The 25,137-nt window shown below is 53.0% G+C and overlaps 1 protein-coding gene across 1 annotated transcript in view; it reads right to left on the minus strand.

Moving 5' to 3' along the window:
• Nucleotides 1-25,137, minus strand: part of NGEF (neuronal guanine nucleotide exchange factor) — a 33,856-nt gene that overhangs the window by 4,489 nt on the left and 4,230 nt on the right. Inside the window, exons 3-8 of the mRNA XM_081261694.1 lie at nt 21,427-21,719; nt 8,310-8,470; nt 6,965-7,117; nt 5,261-5,390; nt 2,971-3,045; nt 915-1,004 (exon numbers count right to left, since the gene is read on the minus strand). Coding sequence (XP_081117820.1) covers nt 915-1,004; nt 2,971-3,045; nt 5,261-5,390; nt 6,965-7,117; nt 8,310-8,470; nt 21,427-21,719 — 902 coding nt within the window. The remainder of the gene's footprint in view (nt 1-914; nt 1,005-2,970; nt 3,046-5,260; nt 5,391-6,964; nt 7,118-8,309; nt 8,471-21,426; nt 21,720-25,137) is intronic.

The raw sequence follows: 25,137 nt of genomic DNA on the forward strand, positions 1-25,137 counted from the left end.
AGGGAAATAGCAGCGGTGTGAGTGTGTGTGAATGCGTGCCCCTTGTGCAAGTGTGCTTCACCTGTGTGCGTGTGTGCTTCAACCCGTGTGTGGCTTCTGTGTGTGCACGTGTGTTCTGTGCTGTGTACGTACCCACACGTGGGCTTTAGGGCATGTGTTTGTGCCTGTGTTGATGTGTGTGCTGTGTGTTTCTTAAATGTGTGTGTACTACTGTGTGTGTATCGCACATGCATGTGCACTGCCATCTGTATACTGCATGTGTGAGCATGTGTGTGTTGCCATGTGTATACTGTGTGTGAACAAGTGTGTGCGCCCTGTGTGTGATCAGCATCTCACTAGGCTCAGCCTGTTTGGTGCAGAGTCGGGGTGGCCATGATCACAGGAAGAGCAAAGAGAGCTACCAAAGAGCAGGAGCCCGGCCTGCAGGGGCTGGTGCTGGCCCTGGCTGTGCGGAACAGGTGGGAGTGGGGCACCGGCCGTCAGCCCAGAAAACACCTGGCCTCCCCCAGCAGGCCCATCTCTGGGGCCCTTGGTGGGCGCTGTGTGCTGGGTGCCTGTCACCAGAAACGCAGGCCCCAGGGGCCCTCAGGGCTTTAGTAACAGCCAAAGTTTTATGTGAAGTTTGGGGAGAAGGTTGATAACCTGAAAATTCTCAGACATGAGAATCGTAGAGTAGTCCCTGTCACTATGAACTGACCGCTCAAGGTCTCATGGTGAGTAGTTAAGAGTGGGCCTCGGGCCGGCAGGCAGCACTGGGGCCAGGCACTCGCTCTCAGAAGGCAAGTTTGGAGGACGGGCTTGGGCATGAGCACTGGATTCAGCAGGGCCGGGGAGGTGGCCCAGGCTGGGGCAAGTCTGGGCACACAGATGGGGTGCACAGGTGCGGTGCAGGCTGACTCCCACCCCAGGCTCACCTTGATCTTGAACTCCATCTTCTTCTGGATGCTGATCATCTGCTCTGTGCGGCTCATTTTCCTGACGCCCTCGTTGCACGCCTTCACCACCTGGGACAGGAGACGCTGCCTCAGGCCAGCCCACCCAACGTCCCAGCCATACTCCTTTCTCTAGGTGAAAGCCTGAGAGTCTGGTGGCCTTCAGTGCCTTGTCCCCAGAGGGTACTTCCCGAGGAGGCACAGTGTCAGCCAGGCTAGAAGATGTACTGCGAGGCACCGGGTTGGCCTCTTGCCCACGGAGGGTGCGCATGTGACTCCTTGGCTCCCGGGTAAGAGGCCACCAGGACCTCAGGGCCTCGTTCTGAAGGAACTAAGCTCTGTGCTGGCTCACAGGCCAGGGCAGCCGCAGGCCATGTCTGTGCCTGTGGGGGGTCCCTGAGCATGAGACCCGTCCATCACGGGGGACTGACTGGGATGATGACAGAACACCCACGTGACAGTCCCATGGAACCGCAAACAAGGCCGTGAACTCTGCACGTACCACATTGGATGGGAGTTTAGGAACTAACTCCCTTTGGCAAAGAAAGCGTGTGTGCGCCTGCGTGTGCAGGGCTGTTTGGAGGCCTGGCAGCCTGCTGGAAGTTGGGTACAAGATGGCCAGGCACCTTCGCTCTCTTCTTTTTGCTTATGAGCATCTTCGAATTTTCTTGTGTTGAGCATCGATTACTTTTATAAATTGGAAAAAAAACCTTTATTTTAAAAAAGTGAGTGGTGAGAAACAGTATACCCTTCATTAAAAGCAAAAGGGAAATGAAAGTAGAAAGGAATCTATTTGAAAGTATCCCCTGGCCCCCGGATGACCACAGGGAGACCCTCTGGGGCATGTGGCCTTTGACAGGACTTGTCTCCTGCAGCCCAGCGTGGCTGCTCCGGTGGGGCTGGCATGGGGGCCCAGGAGGCTCTGCCTTGGGCAGGCAGGGGCTCTGACAGGTGCTGCCCAGCTGGCAGGTTGCTGAGCCCCCTGGCCGGCCCCGTGGTGGCTACAGCTTTGCCCTGTGAGGATCAGGAGGAGAACTGTCCTTGCTAATGATAAAGGGGACAACTGCCAGCGAATTTCTGTGACCCCTGCCTGGGTGAAGGACATGGCAGCAGCCCAAACAGGGAAATGACTGCCTTGAGCTAAGAAGCGCTGGCCTCCCGACTCGCACAGAACCATGCCACACGTCCATGGAAGGTGGACTCCTTTCACGAGGTTCTGCCCCTCGGTAACAGAGTGGAAAGGACTTCCTGCCCCCCACTGTCCACCATCATGGCAGTCAAGAGCCCAACGGAGACATCCCACACAGCAGCCCCAACTGGCTCTCAGCTGCAGTGATGCCAGCCGCTCGGCACACAGGGCAGAGCCCCGAGCACTCGAGGATGCAGACGGAGCTGCTGGCCCTCCCGAGTCCTGCCTGCTTCTAGGAGTCCTCTGCCTCTCTGAGGATCAGGAGAGGACCCTCCACTCAGCCACAGGGAAAGCCCAGCGCTCTTGGGCAGGGCCAGTGAATCCTTCCAGGAGACACGTGCGGGGGTGAGTCTTGAGGGATGGGGAAGTGGGGTGGAGGGACAGGGTTGGGACAAAGAGCTTGCCAGTGGACAGGAAGAACAGGAACAGCCTCCACACAGCCATAGGAGGGAGGGAGATCATTTGTGACTTGAGGAGAGAGGCCAAGACAAGCTTAGGGTCTGTATGGGCTCCAGATACTTGCCATGAGCAACACCAGGCAGCTGATGGAGGCCTGGGCCTGTGACGGTGGCAGAGTTCCAGGATGGGGAAGAGTGTCCCTGAGTGCCCTGTGGCTGCCCCAACATCCACCATGAACAAATTAGTGGAGGAGGGTGCTGAGGGGGTCTCCAGGGCAGGAAGTTCTGCTCAAGCACCATTGGGCACATTTTTAGCTCCGGTGACTTTTCTTGATGGTAAAAGTAAAAATTAAATGAAGGGCCTGGTCTAAAGAGACGAGGGGGCTGGTGGGAGGGTGGCCCACGTGGGGCAAGTGGCCGGCTGGCCCATGTGCAAGCAGGAGGGACTCACCATTTCCAGCTCCCTGTGGGCCTCCAGGGCAGTGCCTTCACGCTCTGAGCTCTCTTCCACCCTCTTCAGAATGTTCTGCCAGTGGGGACAGGCTGCATTACCCTTCCTGCCAAGCCAGCCCAGGAGCTGTGACCGTGACACACACACACAGCCCTCCATCTGACACACCAAGGGTGGAGGCTCCCCATCCTAAGGCTTGCCAGGGTAGGATGAGCACAGCCCAGTCCAGCTCCTGTCCTGGACAGGCGCCAAGGGCTTTGGGGGGGCCTGCAGTTCCCCCCCCTCCCTCAGCTGCTGCTGGGAGCCTGGTCCTGAGGCTTCCTGAACTTTGGCCCCATCAATAAACAATTGTCTTTTCTCCAATTGTTCCGTTTTCTTCAATTAACAAAACTTCGTGCTCAGGGTGCTTTCCCCCGAGTTTGGGGCTGGGCATGGTTTCTCCTCGACATCCTCCCGTACCCATGGTGTGGGTGCCCGGTGAGGTCTGCTTTTGCCCCCTGAGGTCTGGGTGTCTGGGCTCCATCTCCTGGTCCTCCTGGCTGTCATGCACCATGGCTGTACTTATGTCTCCAGCTGCCCCGGCGTTAGCCCCAGCTCTCTCCTCCACCCCTGCCTGCCCTCCTCTCCCAGCAGCCAAGCCAGAGACCTGCGAGCTTCCCCAGGCACCTTCCGCTCCTCCCTCACCATGCGAGGCCAGTCACAAACCCTGTCATTAACTGTCCTTGCTGGCCAGTGCTGCTCAGCTGTCTCATTAGAGCAAAAGTTCCTTTCAACCAGGTCACATTGGTGGCCTCAAATGGAGGACAGTGTCAGCCCCGTGGCCTGCTGCGTGCTCATCTCAGCATGTCCCTGGGTACCCTAGTGCTGTGACCTGCAGTTCCAGGTGGACCTCATTCCCAAACACACTTCCTCCGAGTCCTTCCCTAGGGCCCCCCAGCTACCCCTGCTCTCCCACACCACCATGCAGGTGGGTTTCAATCTCACACTGGTTTTCATCCCACCTAAAGCAAGGTCTTTATATATCCGTGTATGTTCGTCTCTACAACATGTCAGAGCCGTTTACTCTGCATCCCTGGAAACTGTTTCAGTTTTTCTCAGTTAAAAACATTCCGCTTGTCCCTCCTTTATTCCACAGCCTCGTGGGTTCCCTCAGCCGCTACCTCTTTGATGCTGCTTCTGGTGCTTCTGAGACCTCCTCCCGGCCTCCTCCCCTCTGCTTCTGAGCCAGCTGCCCCTTGGTGTCCGCCCCCGCCTGCCTGACCCTGACTTCCACAGCTGTGGCTCCAGGACATCATCTGGGGCCCCAGTGGGACTCACACGGCCCTTCACTGCCCACGGCCAGTGGCTTCCTGAGGCTCAGGACCTGACTGGACACACCGGCCAGCTGCTGTCCTGGCGGGGCAGCTGGGCTGCCCCCACCCCTCTGGCCTGTCCCCTGCAGGGTCTGTGGCTGCGCCTCTCTTGGTTCCTCCCTCTCTCCTGGTTGCTCCCTCTCAGGCAGGTGGGGCTCTGTCCCAGGGCCTGTTTGCCCCTTCTCTCCCTCCTGGGTGGCCTCTTCTACTAAATACTGACCTCTCCCTCTAACTGGAAGTGGCTCCTCAGCTGCTCAAGGTCACGACCAACCCCACTGGCTCCAGCCCAGCCCTGGCTCCTCCCCTCCTGACTTCCCTGAGGGCACCAGGCTGCTCAGGCTAAAAGCTGGGGAGTCTCTCCTGGTCTGTCCTCCTTCCTTTGACACTGATTTCAGCGCACTGAGTCACTGTCCCTCCGGCCCTTCCTCTGCAGCTGCCACAGTGAGCCAGGAAAAGCACCCTCAGATCAGGTGAAGACCACACAGGATGGAGCCCCAGGCCCCGAGTCTGCCTCTGACCAAGTCACTCCCACCTTGTTCCTGTGAACCCTGCTGCCCCAGGGCCTTTGTGCATCCAGTCCCTTCTACATAGAATGCCCCTTCCTCCAGATGGCCACCTGGCTGGCTCCTCCCAAGCCAAGACTCAGTTTGAATGTCGCTTTTCTTTCTTTGCCCCCTGCCCCACTGGCAGTGGCCAGGGAGTCACCTTAATTCGGTGACCTCATTAATTGTCCTCATGGTCAAAACCATTTCCTGGTTGGTTTCTCTGGCTGGGCCCTCACAGCTCAGGGAGATGCTTGGCACACAGTAGGAGCTTAATTAGTACTTGTGGAACAAATGGACTCCCTAGGAAGCCAACAGAGCTCTGGGGAGACAGAAGGGAACCATGTGGTGCCGGGGACCCTGCGGAGCCCCGGGGGCTCCGGCCGGGGGCAGCACCTGCACCAGCAGCTTGAGGCGCGTGATCCTCTGGAAGGGCAGGATGAGGAAGGAGGAGAAGGGCAGGCCTCTGCACTTGGGGTCGAGCTCCAGCTGCGCGATCAGCTCCCGGAACGCTGCCTTCTCCTGGCTGGGGACACAGACACAGCAGTGGGTCTCTCCTGCAGGTGCGCATGGAGCTTCCTCCCCACTGACAGCTCCTAGGGACCCGGAGACCCACGGTCAGGGAAAATGTGTCAAGTTCTTTCTTTCTCTCTCTCTGTCTCTTTTTTAATGGGAAATCATGTTCATGCACAAGTCAAATAACAATAGTGACTTCGCAGCCCCAGCCCGTGAAGTCTGCAAAATAGGTGGCGTGTGGGAGGGCCAGGATTCTTTGTGTGGCCAAGTCTGTGAATCAGACACACAATTAGATGATTTCACTCAGGAGGACGCCATGGCGAGGTAACCCACGTAGTGATGGGAACAGGCAGCAGGCACCAGTCACCTGCCAGGAGGGCCTGAGCTATTTCTGACAGGTGGGCTGGGCACAGCGCTGACAAGGACCTGGGAGGCTGTGGGAGATGAGAGTCAGCCCCGGCTGCATGTGCCGAGTGGTGGAGCCCTGCCTGCTGCTGCTCACGTGGCACAGGGAGGGGCCCCAGGGCCTCCTGGGCACGGCGGTGCGTGGGCACCTATCTGCTGGATGCTCGTCTTCTCAATGCCTGACCTCAAGTTCCAATTCCCAAACCCTGGAGCACCTGGATGCGCAAATTCATCCACGAGTAACCCTGGGGTCCCACAGAAAGGCCAGCCAAGGGCAGGCTTCAGACCCACAGGGACAGCAGGCATACGGACGAAAGCATCCTTGTCAGACCATCTACATGGAGCTGAGAGGCCACGAGGGCAACTCTCGGGTCACCAGCTCTTGTCTCGGGAGCTGCCCTGTAAGGCCAGTGCAGCCACTCTATCTCAAGGCTGTGTTCTCAGCAACTGTCCTGGGAACTATGACCACAAGACCAGGGTGGCACGGCAGCTGCTGCCAATCAAGCTTGCCAGCTCCCCCAACGGGCGAGGACCTCTCTGTCCTCATAAAACCCCTGGCCTTGCCTTCGTTCCCAGGACAAACAAGAGGCTACCTCAGCCTGTCGTGTATCCTGGCCTGCGATCCTGTTCCTCCTTCCCAAATGAAGATGGCTCAGAAGTTCTGCTTTTCTCTGAGGTGGAAGGTCACCTTCGGAAAGGCCTTCGAAATTTCTGAGTGGAACTGAGTGCCCTCCTGGATGGCCCCAGCACCTTAAGAGTGACCAGTGCAAAAACTCAACAGAGGCAAGGTGACCGACCGGAAAATTATCTTGTCAACTGAAACCTCCAAGGGAGTTCATGACATGGTGGACTGGTAACCGAGCCAAGGGCACGGCTGGGTAGCCACAGAGTCAGCTCCTGCCCTGCCCCTCCCTTCTGCTAGTTCATCCCCCTTTCAATCTCTCGGCCCTCTCGGCCTCCTCCTCTTCCCTGAGTGCACAGGGCCTGCTCAGCGGTCTGGGACGGGTCTGGGGGACGACAACTCACTCCCTTTGGGTCCAGTGGGGTAAGGCTCTGGGAACATGCCAGGTCTGGGCACTGTCACTGGCCTGGAAGGTGTCAGGTCTGGATGCGGTCACCAGTCTGGCCCACCTCGGGGCCCCAGGGACCAGGGAGGGCAGGGACGGGGGGGACACTCACAGCAGCTGCTTGTAGGTCCTCTCCTGGTAGGTCTGGTTGCTCACATAGGTGATGTAGACGGAGAAGTGGCTGGCGGCGTAGTGGTACACGATGTCACACACGTCGGAGATGACGATGTTCTCCTCCATCCTGTGCTCCAGCTCCAGGAGAAACCTGCAAGGGGCAGCGGCTGGGCTGAGGACGCGGGGCAGGCAGGCTCAGGACACACCCTGGCTGGGACAAAGCAGCGCGCAGGTCCAGGAGACTGGCCCGGAGTCTGCACGCTGGCAGGACACGTGGGCACATCTGGTTTGGATGGACGACAGCATCGGGGTAGACAGACGCCTCATCTCGGTCTCGGGACAGACTGCTGTGTTTGCAGAGGGAGTAAAATGACCATGAGGCCTTGCTTCAGGATGGTCCCATGGGGGTGGCCGGGGTGGGGGAACCTGGACTGCCCCTGTGCTGCCCATCACTGCTGAAGCAGGGCCTTGGCCCAGGGATCACTGTGTGGTGTCTTTACTTCTGCACCTTGGGATTTCCCACAGTGAAACAGGAATCAGCACGTAGATAAGAGGTGCGGAGGCCAAGGCCGAGGGTCTCTCCGGCTGCTCAGGCCTCGGTGACCATTGTGTCCAGAGCCATCCAGACGGGCCTGCCACAGGGAGGTGGAGGGACTAACGCACAGGTGGATGTCAGTGCAGGGGGCCACATGTGACGTGGCATGCCCGGGGCTCACAGCTGAGTGCAGACATTGGTCAGCTTCTCCTCATGTGGCCTTTAGCAGCCCAGCTGCCCAGGCCACAGTGAGGTGGTGGTGGGCCTCTGACCCCGATAATATGCCCGAGTTCATTCCTTCTTTGAGAGAATCAATGGATGTCTCTTCTTCCCCCATTGACTCACCCTTGACTTCAACCAGGCCCAGTCATAAGCTCAAAACCACTTCCCCCAACTACGGCTCACACCATCCAAGAGGATTGGGAGCCTGAGGCCAGGCTACGCTCACAGGTCTTAGCCCAGGGGCCCGAGCCGGGGCTCTGTAACCGCTGGAGGGTGAACTGCTCAGGGGGACACACCCACAGGTCATGGACTGGCCGAGGACCCGCCTGAGAGACCACTCAACATGGCTCCAGTTCAGGGTGGGGGTCCTCCCGGCCACGGCTCCATGGAAACCCACAGGGTATGGTTGATGGGGCCGGACCTGGGACTTGCCACTGGCCACCCCGCTGCGTGGGGAGGTGGATCTTGGATTTATGTCATTATTGGTCATATTAATTATGGAAAATTCCCAGCAATCAAGAGCAGAGCAGCCCTGAGACAAGCACCATGGCCAGCTTCGGCCACCTGGACGGGGAGCGGCTCTCACCGCTCGCTCACAGCCAGGACGTCCTGGACGTTGGAGAAGAGGATGTGTGCCTCTGACGGGTGCAGGATCTTCTTCATCCGCTCGTTCTCCATGAAGTGGGACACCAGCAGGTTCAGGCTCTTGTAGTAGGAGGCCTCGGAGGTGACCAGCTCGAACATGGCCTGTGTCGGGGGGGCGGGGACACAACACAGGAGACCCGTGGTCACTGCCTTGATTCCAGGGAAGCCCAACTGCGTCCTCCCGCTCAGAGGCACCGGGAAGCCCAGCCGGCTGTGAGGGAGGCACCAAGGTGTGTGGACGGCTGCTCCCCGACGCTGCCACCCATCCCCAGAGGACAAGCAGCCCCATGAAAGAGGGCACAGTGTCCTGCCCTTTGAGAGCGCGCTCTCAACAACCCTTCCTTTGCCATGGACATCGGGGACAAGCTGAGGTCCAGGACATGGGGAAGGGAGGAGCACGTGAGGTAGCCACAGGGTGGGGGTCTTCCAGGCCACGGCTTCCTGCCCGGGTTACTGGCAGAGTCAGGAGGGAAAGTCGGCGAGCAGAGGTCCCCGACTCCACACGCCCAGAAAAATATTTCGAAGGAAACGGGTCACCATGACACCTCCGGCTCCAGCAGGGAGGAATTCGGGGGGGGGGGGACTGTTTCCTTTTTACTTTTTGAATTGTCTGAAAATTAGAAAATGAGCCTGTATCACCGCTCCTAAGGTTGGATTTTATAATGTAATAAAGAATCTTCATTTGGAAAAAGAAACCCTCAATCTAATAAGCTCTTCTGAGGCACCTCTTTTCCATCTCTGTGTGTGTGCATGTGTGCATTCGTGTATTTTTTTGTTCTTTATCCACTGAAACTATGAACACCACAAAACTAATCGAAGCTCTGCCCTCTCAAGTATGGCTCCGTGAAGCTCATGCAGCAGCCTGGCCTGCCTGCCTTCCGTGCTTACCATGACCTCAATCTGTAAGGTCAGCTGGCACCTTCCACCTTCCTCTCCCCATCTTCCTCCACTTTTTATTGGCCTAGGATGGCTCAGGTCCCCAGAGGGACAATATAATGGGTTGAAATGTGCCCACACCCGGAGGCTATGCCCACGTTCTAGTCCCCAGAGCCTGTGAGTGTGACCTTGTGTGGAAAAGGGTCTTTGCAGATGTAAGTGAGTTAAGGATGTCAAGGTGAGGTCGTCCTGGATTTCGGGTGGGCGTGCCCATAGTGGAGAGACAGGGAGCCATGATGAATACAGGATGGAGAAAAGGCGGGGAGGTGTGGCCACAGCAAGGGACACTTGGAGCTGCCAGAACTGGAAGAGGCAAGGACTCTCCCCGAGAAGGAGGGAGCGCAGCTCTGCAGAGACCCCACTTCAGGCCTTTGGTGTCCACACCTGTGAGTGAGTGCGCTCAGGTTTCTGTGCCCCCAGGCTGTGGGCAGTCCTGGGAACCAACACGGCTGGGCAGAGGAGGATGGACGGACACAGCCATGGTGAAGGCAGGGCTCTGGCCTCCCCAGGTCCAGCAGGCTCCAGCTCCAGGGGTCAGGAAGGAGGGAGGGAGAACACACAGGCTCTGGGGACAGGGTCTCTGTACAGCTGTCCCTTCAATCCCCAAGGTCCCCCAGGAAGGAGGCATAGAAGCTCCTGTGTCACCAGAAGGAAGCGGGAGTAGAGCTGAGGCCACGTGCCTGAAGTCGCCCACCTCTGTGGTGGGAGGGCTGAGACGACTGTGGGGTTCCCCGTTCTGGCTCTGCACGGCCCCTACCATGAAGCCTGATGTCCCATGCTCTGGCCAGGCTGGCATTGGCCAGCTGCGTCCCAGTAGGGCGGCCGCTTTGAGCCCTCAACCAGCCTAGGATTCCCATCCTCCGGGAATACTCATTAGACTGACCCCAAATTTATGAATCACAGCATGGTCCCCGAATGGCGCTCTTAGTTCTGGCTATTGCACTTGGTATCTGCAACAGCCGCGTTCCACTCTGAGGGCCTGTCTACTCGTCACTGCGAAGCTAGCTCTGCCCTGGATTCCCTGTGACCCGTAAGATCCCGTCAAGGCGGGGCATTTCTCCAGGGTTTTGAGGATTGCAGCAGGCGGGGGTGGGCTGGGTGTCTGCTGTCACTAGCAGCCCTGCCGACAGCCCACCCAGCCAGGCACTTTAAGATGAGGAACAGATTTGTAAGTCGGGGATGTCCTGCAGGGCAGACCTGCCTAGCAACCAAGTTGACAGTGACATCCTCCAGGGCTGAGCTGCCAATCACAGGCCCTGGGCCACCAGGCTGCCCCTGATTGAGACCATGACAGCGAGAACCAAGATGCTGACCCAAGCAGTGGCCTCTCCATAACGTCCTTGTACCACAACTGCCTTGTCCACCTGAAAATAAGCACCCACACAAAACGCAGGGCCCTGGACACCTGGTGGTCGACCTACAGCCCCAGCACTGACCCCCAGCTAGCCATTGGCTGCTCCATCTACCTACACCCAGCCTGGCACAGGGAGGCCCCTCATGAGAAGGTTCCTGGAAGCTTTCTTGGCTACAGATGCTGTCAGGAACTCACTTTCCTGCTGCTAAATTTAATTTTCTCGAGACAATGTCAAGCCTTCAAGGCTCCCAAGCTCCAGGCACACATAACTAACAAAGGTGATCCAGACGGGCGTCACAGGTAGAGGGCGCCACAGGTAGGGGGCAGCGGGCACTGAGCCTCAGTTTCCTCATGTACAAATGGCCGCCTGACTCGTCGTGTGGCTATCAGGAAGCGACTGCGAAATGCTCGGCCTGGAGCCTGGCCCGCCACAGAGCCCGACTTGGGCATTTCCCGTCCAACCGCTGTCGTTGCCTCCACAAGTGGTGGGAAGGCGCTCTGGCCAGACGGGCAGAGGGCTGTCCTAGGAGGACACTGGGATCGTTCCCCAGAGGATGGCAAGACAGCCCATTCCCAGGAGTGCCAAAGATGGGTTCTCCGGGGCAGGAGATAGGATGGTGGTGAGGGAGGGGGCAGGACATGGGGGGCCTCTGTGCATGTCGTGGGCCATCACTGACAGGGACAAGTGGGAGACCCTCAGACCTGGTTTACATTTTCAGGTCCATCCCCTTTGACCACTATGTGGGGATGGACACCAGGAGCCAGAGTCAGGAACAGGGAGGGCTGTGGCCCTGAGCTCTGAGAAGCCACATCTGTCCGCCTGCAGAGTCACCCCCACTCAGTAAGCAGGGAGTCATGTTCTTCTCAGTAAATTTGGATTTTTCTCTGACCAATGCAGCATAGTGGACAGGGCTCTGGAGCCTAGGCGGGAGCCCGTGTGGGGGGGCTCAAGTGACAACTACTTCTAGTGCCACTCTGTGTGACGAGGCACAGCCCCATCCTAAAGGCAGCCCCGGGGTGCAGGTACCAGGGCCAACAGCACCCCCTGACACCAGCAGTCCCCGCCCAGCCCCAGCAAGTCCCCATCACAATGCTGATTATTAAATTTCCTCAAGACAACCCGCTAACAAAGCAATTTGAAAAAATTGATATATTAAAACAGGTATAAATGTACACCACGTTCAGGCTTCCTCACAGAGGGATACGGACGAACCAGACTCCATTTTTCATCCAGCACGAGAGTCAAGGTAAAATCGCTAGATAATGTGCTACATCCGTGGTGGGGAGTGAGCACACCCACCCACAGACAGAGCATGGGGACAACTGGGCGGTGTCTTCCCAGTTTATACACATGTGGCCTGTAGACCAGCAGTTCCACTCCGCAGTCCCCACCGGACCCACGGAGGGCATTCTGTCTTTGCATGATTTTAAATAATGCTGCAGGGAACATCCCTGAGACACGACCTTTTCAACTGCAAACTTGCATTAACAGGGGCTGGTTAAATATGGACCGGGTAATCAACAGAGCCCTCAAAAGCTGCAAAAACATGGATTGCTACCTGGCGCAGGGGCACATGCCTGTAATTCCAGCAGCCCAGGAGGCTCCCACGTTCAAAGCCAGCCTCTCACACACAGAGGCCCCCCTGCAACTTAGAGAGGCAACTTGTGAGACCCTGTGTCAAAAGAAAAACATTAAAAGGGCTAGAGATGTGGCTCAAGGGTAAGTGTCCCTGGGTTCAATTCCTGGTACAAAAAAAGACTGCTCTAGAGAGACATGATAAGTATTTTGCTGAGTGTCAAGGAAGCCAGGCTCACAGCGATGCCCAGAGCAGCTTGTTACTGATACAACAGCGCAAGCGTACACCTTCTACTGCAAACAGGCGGCTGTGGAGGGACCCGGGCAGCTCAGGATAGGTATGGGGTCGGGGAGACTCTTCCTCTGCAAATACTTCTGCTCTTTTTAAATTTTATATCAGATGCATAAACTATTTATCCAAATGATTCATTTCAAAAATGATATGTGCTAATTTTACTCTCTGGTTAAAACAGTTATTGATGTTTATTTTCTGCATCAAATAGAACATCAGATCAAAGAAATACCTGATGTTTTGGGTGATGGCTACTGCCACCTTAAGAGCTGGCCCCCTCCCAATTTAGGACTCTCTTGTTGAATTGTTAGGGTTAACCCTATAGATGGAGATTTGGTGAAGGCTGGTTAATAACGTAATAGTCACAATTTAAGTTTTTGATAGGCCCATCATATAAAAAACTCTAAGCCTGGGCTGGGGTTGTGGCTTAGTGGCAGAGCGTTGCCTAGCCTATATGAGGCACTGGGTTCGATCCTTAGCACCACATAAAAATAAACAGATAAAATAAAGGCACGCTGCCTATACATAACTACAGAAGAAGAAAAAACAAAAAGCAAAAACCCAAGCAATTTCCTTTTTCCTTTTGCAGGCGCAAAGAAGGCAACACATGTCAGTCCTGAGCAGTGAAAGCAGCTGCCAAACAAGACCCAAGAGAGGCCGAGCGGACTCAGACTGTGTTGGGGACCACGGGGCACCTCCCTTCGGCTCTCTGGGCATGCTGGGGACTTGCCCACGCCCCTGAGTGTACCTGTGTGTGTCCCTGTCCCCTGGAGATTCTCAGAACATCACTCCCTGCTCACGTCTCCAGCCCTGCACACCCAGCCATGGAGACCACGTGGCAGAGACAGGTCCTGCATGTGCTGGGGACACCGCCCACCAGGCTGAAGGCATGGCAGCTGCAGGCTGTGTCGGTCCCACAGTGCCAGGTGTCAGGTGGGAGAATCAAGTGCCATCTGCGTGGCCCTGCCCTCCCCCTCCACAGTCACATTCCCTTTCTTTCTCTTTATTCTTTCAGGACAATCCTGTGTCCCACCCCTTCCTGCAGGTCCTGGAAGAGCCCCCTGCTGCCCACTGGGAAGCCCTGCCCTTCCTAACTTGCCTCCTTCCTGTTCTTTTAATCTGAATATATTCCAATTACTTTCTCCAAGGGTCGTGTTCTCAGTGACTCAAAAACCATCGCTCAGAGGCCGGTGGGAACCCAGATCTGTGAAGGTGGAGAGGGGTCCGGCAGCAGACAGAGCTGGGGTAGCAGGGGTCGCCCCTGGACTTTGGCACGGGACCCCAAATATTGGGAGCATAGAGTCTGACGAGCTCAGCTTTGTGTTCATTACAAGACAGAAAGCTTACTTTGACCTCTTTAAATATGAAAAGCCAATCCCCAAAACTCGGAGCAAGTCACACCAAAGCCTGCGTGTCCCTGTTCCCACCACTGAACACAACTACATTGCTTCTCCATCCGCCTTGGTATCTTCAAATGTCTTCATCTGATCCACAGGAAACAGCCAAAAATGTATAAAGTTTTAATTTTCTTTGCACACTCTATTATAGATGAGTGTTCTATTCTGCTTTTTAAAAATGTTATTTATCATGAATATTTGCTATTTTATTCTTTGAAAACATGTTTTTTTTTTTTGAGGAGAGAGAGAGAGAGAGAGAGAGAGAGAGAGAGAGAGAGAGAGAGAGAGAGAGAATTTTTAAAAAATATTTATTTTTTAGTTCTCGGCGGACACAACATCTTTGTTTGTATGTGGTGCTGAGGATCGAACCCGGGCCGCACGCATACCAGGCGAGCGCGCTACCGCTTGAGCCACATCCCCAGCCCTGAAAACATGTTTTTTAATGCTGTGTCTTTGGATAGCTATATACTGTCTTACTAAATAATTCCTCTACTGTTGGGTATTTAGACTTCTTCTCATTCTTTGAAATTTTTGCTGGGATGCGCATCCTAATAAATAAATACTTGTGCACACATCTTATTATTTTGCAAGACAAATTTCTAGACAGAAATACTAGAAAGGGTACAAATATATTCTTATTGGGATTTTGGTACAATGACTGCTATGCTTTGCTTATCACTGATGTAACAGAATGCTCATTTATATAACAAATTACAGTAAAAAATTAAAAAAATAAAATCCCCCCAGCACTAGGCTTTTACCGTAGATTTGGGTTAAAAGTCTCTGTCTTTTTGAAATGCAGAAGACAGTACCTCAATGCTGGGATTTCTTTGATTATTAGTGAGTTTGATTTCTTTTTCATTTACTCACTACCCACTTGTTCTCCTTCTATGTGAATTGTTTTACCCATTTTTCTTTGGGGTGCTTTCTTATTCTTATTGAAAAGAGTTTTCTAGTTGATTGAAATCTGGGTTTTGCCAACATATGTTAAAACAGAAAATTTTACTTAACACCAAAAAAACAAATAACCCAATCAATAAATGGGCTAAGGAGCTGAACAGACACTTCTCAGAAGAAGATATACATTTGATCAACAAATATATGAAAAAATATTCAACATCTCTAGTAATTAGAAAAATGCAAATCAAAACTACTCTAAGATTTCATTTCATGCCAGTCAGAATGGCAGCTATCAAGAATACAGACAACAATAAATGTTGGTGAGGATGTGGGGAAAAAGTTCACTCATACATTGTTGGTGGGACTGCAAATTGGTGCAACCACTCTGGAGATTCCTTAGAAAACTTGGAATGGAACCACCTTTTGACCCAGCTATCCCTCTCCTATGTCTATACCCAAAGGACTTAAAAGCAGCATATTATAGTAACGCAGCCACATCAATGTTTACAGGAGCTCAATTCATAATAGCTAAACTGTGGAACCAACCTCGACTCCCTTCAATAGATGAATGGATAAAGAAACTGTGGTACATATACACAATGGAATATTACAGAGTATTAAAAGAGAATAAAATTATGGCATTTCCAGGTAAATGGATGGAGTTGGAGAATATCATGCTAAGTGAAGTAAGCCAATCCCCCAAAACCAAAGGCTGAATGTTCTCTCTGATAAGTGGATGCTGAAAATGGGAAAAATGAAGGAACTTCAATGGGACAAAGGGGTGAGGGGCAGGGAGGGGGCATGGGGGCAGGAAAGATGGTGGAATGAGATGGACATCATCACCCTAGGTACATGGATGACTGCACATATGGTGCGATGCTACATCGTATACAACCAGGGAAGTGAAAAGTTGTGCTGCAATTTTGTACAATGAATTAAAATGCATTCTGCTCTCATATACACCTAATTAAAATTAATTAATTAATTAATAAAAAAGCAAATAAAAAAGACAAAGCAGACTGGTACAAATCATTTGAGCCCCAAAACAAAACAAAACAAAACAAATAGCAATTTTTTTGTGTGTTTATCTTCCTTTTGGGCCCAGGGATTATTTATAAGTGTGTTGTCTATTTTCCAAGTGTTTGGATATTTTCCTGTTATCTTTTTCCCCCTGTCGTGCTGGGGATGGGTCTCAGGGCCTGGTGCATGCAGGGTAAGTATGTGCCACAGAGCTACGCCCCCAGCCATTTTCTAGTTATTTCACATTACTGATTTCTATTTTAATTCTCTAGGGTCAGATAACACCGTTTGTATGATTTCACTTCTTATGCACTTGTTCAGGTGTGCTGTGGTCTGTCTTGGTAACTATTCTATGTGTACTTGAAAAAAATTTGTATTCTGCTGTGGTTGGGTGGAGTTGTCTGTAAAAGTTAACCAGCTCCAGCTGGCTGATGGTGGTCAGTTCTTCCACATCCCTGCTGACTTAAAAAAAATGTGTGTATATATATATATATATATATATATGGTTGTTGAGGGACCTTTATTTTTATTTTATTTATATATGGTGCTGAGGATTGAAGCCAGGGCCTCACACATGCTAGGCAAGCGCTCCGCCATGAGGCCCAGCCCCAGCCCCAGCCCCATCCCTGCTGATTTGACGTGTCTCCTGTGTCTCTCGGTTCCACTGGTTACTGAGAGACGAGCCTCTCAGCATGTCTTCAACTACAATTGTGGGTTTAGATGTTTTTGCATGTGCATGTCAATAAGGGCAGCTTTGATTGTCAATGTCACCCTACTTTCGAATAATTTGGGCATTTTCTTCTTTTGAATGCCATAGCCCAGGTCGGGCAGACGGCAGCCTGTGGGTTGTCAATCTGGTTTTCCTGAGCACGCGCAGGCCTCCTCCTGCCTGTGTGCGTAGCTCTGTCACGCCAGGGCAGCAGGCCGAGCGGTCCGGACCGAGACTGCACCACCCATTATCTAGCCCTTGAAGAAGAAGCCCGCGGACCTCTGCCCAGCGCCACGCGGCTGCAGTGACGTCGGAGAGGGCGAGCGGGTCCAGCCCTCAGCTCCTCAGTCGCGGGAACCAGGATCCACTCGAGGCCGGCGACCGTGGCAAGATAGCTGTGGGACGATCCTCTCACTGTGGAGTGTTCTGCCGGGCAGCCCTGCTGTGACGGTGGCCCCCCTGCACTGGCCACGGCATCTCTTCTGCCAGTGAGTTTTTGGTCACTGGTGTATTTTTGTGTTTTTAGCATTTTTATTTTAAAACTTTGATTGATTCTTAAGAGATGGGGTCTCGCTATGTTGATCTTGAACTCTTGGGCTCAAGCGATCCTCCTGCCTCAGCCTCCGGAGCAGCTGGGACTACAGATGGCTGTCACTGTGCCTGGCTGATATTTTTGGATTTGAGTCAGTTTTTGGTGGCTCGTATTTTCCTAGAAAATTGCTCTCTCAGACTCACAGAGCCTCCTCCTAGCTCGGCCAGCTACTCTCCTCAGAAGCGTTTCTGGAGGGCCTCTTCTGCGAGCCTTCTGGATTTCTCCCTTATTTAGTAATGGAATCCCAGCAGGGTGAGCATTTTTATCCAAATGAAGCCTCGCCCGACCCCCTCCATTCCACAGCATCTTGAACTCAGCGCTCCCCTCCTCTTTGACACAGTCTGACATGTTAAGCAGCATCCTCCATCTCCTCGGTTAGAAGCGGAGGCCACGTCGCTGATGTGAAGTTGTAACAGCGTTTATCTCTTGTTCGACAGCGTCGTAGTGAGACGCGTGGCCTGGACCACTTCAGTCATCATTTAAGGAGCTGCACATCTCGGTTAATTAATCGATGACCAACTTTTGGTGATGTGTCCAGTGGTCAGCCTCCACTAGGGCGGGTGGCACAGCTTGAAGAGACAGAGCCCAGGGACAACGTTGTCAGTCAGCCGCTGTCTCAGGCCCCCAGGGCCTGGCGTGCCCCACGGCTACAGCATGTGGATGTGGGGCCACTCGTGCTCGGTCGCGGGTTACAAGAGCAGGGCGGTCCCTGGACTCCATGTGCTGGACCCCACACTCCAGTTCACACGGCCCCCGATCCCGCATGACCTCCACCGTGCAGTGTGCTCTGGGGACCAGCCTCCCTGATCCTGGGAACCTCACGTGAAAACAGTGATAGATTTTCACGAAGAAAGACACCCTCAGCAAAGCGAGCAGGGTCAGCTCCCCCAGTGCACAGGCCTGGGAGGCAGCGCCAGGAACCCCGACCGTGGGAATGCAGTCAGTCCCCACAAAAACGCACATGGAGACCCCGTCCCCGCTGCAGTAGTTCAGGGGGCTTGTGGGTCGCCCTCCTTAGTGGATTCAGGCTCTCCTCTCAAGGGGGATTAGCTCTTGGGGGAGCTCAGTGCCCCCTGCTATCTCCCCTACGCCTGCTGGTCCTTCAACTTCCAGCCGTGAGTTGAAGAGCGCAGGGCCTTCACCAGCACAGCCACCTTGAACTTCCCAGTCTCCAGAACCATGAACTCTTCTTTACCTATCACCCGGTCTCAGGTCAGCAACAGAAAATGAACTACAACATCTTCATTTTACAGATAAGGCAACTGAGGAACAGAGAAGTTACCTGTATTTCCCAGGTCACACAGCTAAGTAGAGTGGGACTGAGAATGAAAATCACTACATTCTGTTGCTCCCACACTCCACCGTGAAAAAGCATCTGAGAACATTAAAAAAGAATTGACATCCAGAATGTACAAAAAGCTGCTAATAAACCAATCAGAACACCAATATAAACAAACCGATTTTAAAAAAAGGACGAAAAATGAAACAGCCAGCTGACGAAGGAAGGGAAATGATAATTGCGTGAAAGGCTGTTCAAGCAAGTCCTGGGGACAGGCAGGGGAACAAGACGGGAGTTTTATCTGACAGATCACAGAAAACCAGGATGTTCGACAGAGCCAGGAGGGCGGTGGGAATGGCCTGCACACTGCGGGTGGCGGGGTGGATCTGAGTCGTCCTTATCCAAAATGCTGGGACCAGAGGTACGTCAGACCTGGGGGGTGGTTGGAATGTTTGCAGATACATAATGAGATATTTTGGGGATGGGACCCAGGTCTAAACACGGAGTTTATTTATGTTTCAAAAAGGCTTATACACATAGCCCGGAGGTAATTTCACTTAAAATATCTTAAATAATTTAACACATGAAGCAAAGCTCCATGGTATCAATTTTTCACTTGTGGTATGTCAGTGCCTCAAAAGTCTGATTTTGGAGCATTTCACATGTCAAATTTTCATCTTAGGGACACTCAGCCTGTTCTACCTTTTGAACGACGGTGTGGTGGGGTCCACTACCAGTCAAAATGCACTTCACTTTTGACCAGCAGCTTCGGGTGAGGTCCCTCCCTACAGCCACCTCTCATGTGGGTGCTAGGAGGTCACCCGCAGGAGTTCTCCCCAGCCACCTGTGCTCCCCGCCTCACTGAGGTCCCCTGGTGCCCTGTGGGACCCACGGAGCGCTCTGGGCAGACTCCACATGCACCTCGCTCGTTGCACTTCAAGCCACCTGTGTCCCTCCCTCAACTTCTTCAAGCCAGTTGTACCTGTGATACCATCTATCACTTAATGCTGAGAATCAGTGGTGGCCAGTGCCAGGGGAGCGTTTTATAAAAACGAAGCTGAAAGCTCTGAGTTCATGGAAGGCAAGTTGCTAACACCCCCAACCCAACCAAACCGCCGCTAGGGTGAAGCCAAAACCTCGAGCGCAGCACTGAGGACAGCGTCACAACAACCCAGAAGGCTTCTGAAGGAGTCGTCCTATGTGTCTAAACTCCAAAAGCAGATGGTGCCTTAAGGCTGTGCTTTATCAGAAGAGGTAAATTAGATGAAGCTAGTCCTCCAACGGGAACCTAGGGTCAAAGAAAAGGCCTAGGTGGACACTTTAGTGTTGTTTGCCTTTTTTTTTTTAAAGTAATGCAAGTGTAGCAATGAGTTATATATGCAACGTTAAAATACTTAAAAATAAAGTGGTACCTTTATCCACGTAAAGGACACCTTTAACAGCATGAGGCGACTCCTGCTCAATTTGCTAACTTGCTGGCCCGGTGATTCTACCATCCCATAATAATGAAGTCATTTACTTTGGTGGTACAAGGGAGACTTCCGTCTTTAATGGAGGAGCTTCAGCAATTTGCATTTATTGTTGTAACTGACAGGTTTGTTACTAACTCTGCCACCTTTTTCAAGTTGTTTGTTTCCTGTGCTTCTTTGCAGTTTGCTGTGCTTTTCTATGTGATACAAAAGGCCCCTCCTCGGCTTCTAGCTACGTTTATGTTGTGAAAGGCTCATGCTTTCTTTTAAGTTCTACATATTATGATTGATCTCTAAGTTTTATATCAGAAGTCTCCTAAAACAGACAAACTCTTGATGTAGCCACTTACAAATCCCTGCTCAAGAGCCAGGAGGGATGCCAGCATTTAAACTCATTTTTCCTGATTCTACAGGGCAGGAGGTTAGCAGGTCCTGGTGGTTCTTCAAAAATCCAATTTTATCAAACCTTCTCTACTGCAAACCTGCTTGGAAGCCCAAGTCTGAGTTAGAGGATGCAGATCGGGAGTTGTTCTCAGTCTTGATCATTCACAATGGATGCTACAGTCTACCATGTTTGCTTTTAATTTGTATTTAATTTTTTTTTTTTTTAAGAGAGGGGTCTCACTCTGCTGCATGAGCTGGCCTGGAACTCCTGGGCTGAAGAGATCCTCCTGCCTCAGCCTCCCAAGTAGCTGGGCTGTTTTGCTTTTTAAATAACAACAAGAGGGCTAGGATGTAGCTCAGTGGAAAGCACATTCCCAGCACGCCCAGGCCCGGCTTCCCTCGCCAGCACCACACAAACACACACACGATACAATCAGCACACACATGTCCACAGGTCCTTTCTCCTCACTGTTGACCATACGCTTGTCTCTCTAAATCACACAACTTTCCTTGATACCCGAATAATCTTTGTTCCATTAAAACAAGCCCTGAGTTTCCCCGATACTTGTTTCTGTCCCTGTTCCACTGTTTCTCCCTGCAGCTGCAGACCAGGCAACCTCACGACTGCCCAAGGTCAGCCGAAGGATCCTGCCCACAAACCCGGGCGAGAGACTCACGGCCCTGATTTCTGCCCAGTTGGGGGTGGGGGTGGCCACGCCGGGGGATTTCTTTCAGCACCCCCGCTCCTCCAAAGTTCAAATGGCCCCCAAATAAAGTTGGGGGATAAGATGACAAGGGAAAGGAAGTACAGCAGATTTCTGTCACCCAGCTTAGGTGGCTGGGGTGATCTCACAGTCACCACAGGCTTAGCATCACCCAGTGCTTTAGCAGAAACGCCCCATGGCAGTCAAGAAGGGTGCGCGAATACCATCTTCCCACCCGAGGGCACGCGCCTGTGGGGGCCTCAGCCCTGGGGAGGGGCTGACCTAGAGGCTGCAGGTGCCTTCAGTTGCCCACAAGATAATGTCTTCTTTCCCGCGTGGTCTCATGGGCGTGCCCTGCCAGTCATCCTCCTGATGAACCACAACAGAACCTCAGCCCCCAGAGGAAGGCCCCCATCAGCTGGACCAAGTGAAGCCCCCGCGCTTACCTCCTGCAGTTTGACCTCCTCGGGCTGCAGGATCTCCAGCACCCCGCTGCTCTGGATCTCTGGAAGGTCCTGCCAGAGGTTGAACCTCGAGTGGGGGTTACTGAGCAGGCAGATCTGGGGCACAGCCCTCCTCTGGGGTGGGCTCGCCGGCTCTTCCTCCTCCTCCTCTTCCTCTGGAGTGTCCTCACCGGTCGGGGACCCATCCTCATCGCCCTGTATCTCTGCGTCCTGTTGCCTCCTGGTCTCGATTTCTTGGAGGGTTGATTTATCTCGGTATTCCTGATATAGGAGCCCTGGAATAAAAGAGTGTTGTATTTTTAAAAAGAACAAGATTTTTGATGGCAGTCATTTCAAATCACTATAACGTCACACTCTTACTGCGAGGGGACGCTCTACTGAGGAGCACACGGAGAAAGACGGACTCTCTCGATTCCCAGTAATAGGCTCCTGACCACAGAGCAAACTGCCTCCTCTCCCTCGTGGGAAAGACCAGAACGTGCAAGTTTTCTCCACCACTAAGAAAAGTCTCTGATTCAAAATCCAGTCACACAAATGCGAGCTTTCTTCAGCAAAACGAGAAGGCAGACCTTGATGTGTTAGTAACCGGGAGAGCATTGTTGACGGAAACGTCCCGGTTAGGTCTCAACATCCAGCAGGGACCTTCCCACAGCCCTAATGCCCCAATAGTAACCCTCAAGCACACTCATCCATTGCATGGGAGTAGCTGTCAATTTGCATATGGAGGAAAAATCCCTGTCTCAGCAACTTGAGGAGTCCAAGGGACACATCTCTTGTGCACAGTCTCCGATGGCTTCCCCAGCCGGTTCTAAAACAAATGCACCTGTCTCAAGGAAGACTCAGGGGTACGAGAAGTTGGAACGGATGTAGCAGCTCCATGAGAAAAAAACCCCTTCAGGGCAACTGGCTGTGGGCAGAGGGACTGTCCCTCCACACCACCCTGCCTTCCACAAGGATGCGGGGACAGGTCAGCCCCAAGGGTCTTGTCAGCCACGCACAGAAACAGGACTCTGCCCATTGGCCAGGGAGGCCCCAGGAGCTCTCAGGCAAGCATGTCTGGGTTGCATTCAGCAGAACCAGACTGGTAGGAGAGGGCTGCAGCTCCGAGGAGAGCAGATGAAGTGGTGGTAGTAACAGAGCCCAGGGCCCGACTCAGGGGACAGTCCAACGTAGAGCAATGGCTGGTGCTGGGTAAAATCCAGGTCACCAGCTTGGCAAGAGGGTCTCGTGGCACCATTCAAGAGGACAAGGAACATGAGTGGAGGCTCTGACTGGGGGTGGGGTAGTGCAGAGATGAAAATGTCCTGGGGTCCCAGGTGGAGAAACCCAGCTGGGCAGCTGGACTTACTGGTCTGGAGCTCAGGACAGTGGCTGGGACCCCTAGGTTTGTCCACTTGGAAAGCACCCTCTCCTTCGGTACAGCGGAGACGTGTGAAGCGTGTCTAAACAGTGGGGAGGGGTGAGGGAGGAAAGACCACCTCGGAGACCCTGGATACGTGAGCTGGGTCAGTCACATCCACGGGCGGGAACCTCATCAGTCTATCCGCAGGTCACACCGTTGGCTTCCAATGCTCCATGACTCTAAATCATAAAGCCTTTAACTGAGCCCCTGTGCTTTGCAATGTCATCATCCAGCAGAAGACAATGTGGAGTTCATGTGACAAAGGAACGAAAGTCCATCTATGCTAAATACAACTCAGGTTGGGGACCTATAAGGACAATTGAGTGTCACCACATAAATGGGCTCCATTGTGACACGTGACTGTTGCCATCAAGCTCGTTATTTTCCTGGGCTGCTGACAGACAGGATGCTTACGGAGGCTTCCACCTGGGTTCACCTCTCAGTGTTTAACTCGCACCCAGGAGGCCCTCAAACATGTGTTGAACACCTTTTTAAGTGCAGTTCCCAAGCTTCCTCGGGGTGTCTGACCTAGCGTACTTCTGACATCTCAGAAAGCACATCTTACGCGTGCTGCAGGCAGCTAATCCGGGGCAGAACTACCTCCAACTTTTCACAGGTGCATGAGACTTCAGCACTGGGGGGGGGGGTCACGTTGTGGCGGACGCTCTCAGGGGCTCCCCTCCATCCCTCACACCCTGGCTTCCCAGGTAGCAGGGCAGGGGTTTGGTTTGGGTGCCACCCATCTGTGCTCCAGGACGTGGGGGATGTTGACTGAGGGACACCTTCCCTGACCGCTCCCTTCCCCTTGCCAGCGGTGGGTTTGGGCGTGGGCATGTGACACCTGCAAGTTCATACGCTGGAACCTAATGTCCAGGGTGACCGTCTAAGAGGCGGGGCATCTGGGGAAGTGATTTCCATGAACGGAGCACTGTCCTTATGAAAGAGGTTGAGGGAGCCGCACTGTCCCTCCTGCCACATGAGGACTCCAGGCAAGGGCCATCTGAGCCCTCACCGTCGGGAATCAGCTCTGGTGCTGGGCCTCAGCCTCCAGAACCATAATAAGTCACCCAGTGTTAGAGTATGGATGTGGCTTGTCCCCGAGGTGGAGGCTTGGTCCCAGTGTGATGGTATCTAGGTCATGGGCCACTTCCTTTTAAGGACTCCACCAGAACCTCAGTTTAAGAATGGGTTGCTGGGCTGGGGATACAGCTCAGTTGGTAGAGAGCTTGCCTCGCATGCACAGGGCCCTGGCTTCAATCCCCAGCACCACACACATAAAAAATGGGTTGTTCTTGGGACTGGGTTGTGGCGGAGTGGTAGAACACTTGCCTAGCACACGTGAGGCACTGGGTTCAATCCTCAGCACCACATAAAAATTAATAAATAAGATAAAGGTGGGCTGGGGTTGTGGCTCAGGCGGTAGCACGCTCGCCTGGCATAGCGTGCGGCCCGGGTTCGATCCTCAGCACCACATACCAACAAAGATGTTGTGTCCGCCGAGAACTAAAAAATAAATATTAAAAATTCTCTCTCTCTCTCTCTCTCTCTCTCTCCTCTCTCACTCTCTCTTTAAAAAAAAGATAAAGGTACTGTGTCCATCTACAACGAAAGAAAGAAAGAAAGGGTTCTAAAAACAGTGAGCCTGGCCCCGGAATCTTTTGCGTGTAATCTCTCCTGCTCATTCCCATTATGCTGCCACCCACCATGTTAAAGGGAACCTGATAAAGGGAACCTTTATCAGAGCCCATCAGAGACTGGTGCCATGCTCTCAGACCTCTGAACTGTGAGTTTAATAAATCTCTTTTCTGTATGAATTCCCTGTCTCAGTTATTTTGTTATAGTCTCAAAAAGGTATTTTGTTATAGCAGCAGGTACAGATTAAGACACTGGCCAAGGAGAGAAAGAGAAAGGAGACATATTCTAAGGGCTTCTCAAAAAGATGTCTCTCCCCAAGAAACACTAAAAGACAGCACCCTTCCTGCTGCTACAGACCACTGCTGGAGGGTGTGATGCCTGGAGCCATTACAGCCAAATGAGGAGGAGAAGCACTGTGATGCCTGTCTGGGTGATGAACCTATTCGGGACCTTCTCACCCCTGGACTCATTGACTGACATGGGCTGCCTTCATCATTTAAGATCAGTTTTTGCTAGAAATTCTGTTAATTGCAGCCAAAATAATTTTAGAATTAAAAAAATGCAGACTCTTTTTTTCTGAGGTATATATTTAGAACATAAATTGGAACTCCAATTTTTTTCTGGAGTTACTATGATTACGGAATTATTTGACATGC

Source organism: Spermophilus citellus (assembly GCF_964194105.1).
Source record: "Spermophilus citellus genome assembly, chromosome: 11".
Lineage (NCBI taxonomy): Eukaryota > Metazoa > Chordata > Mammalia > Rodentia > Sciuridae > Spermophilus > Spermophilus citellus.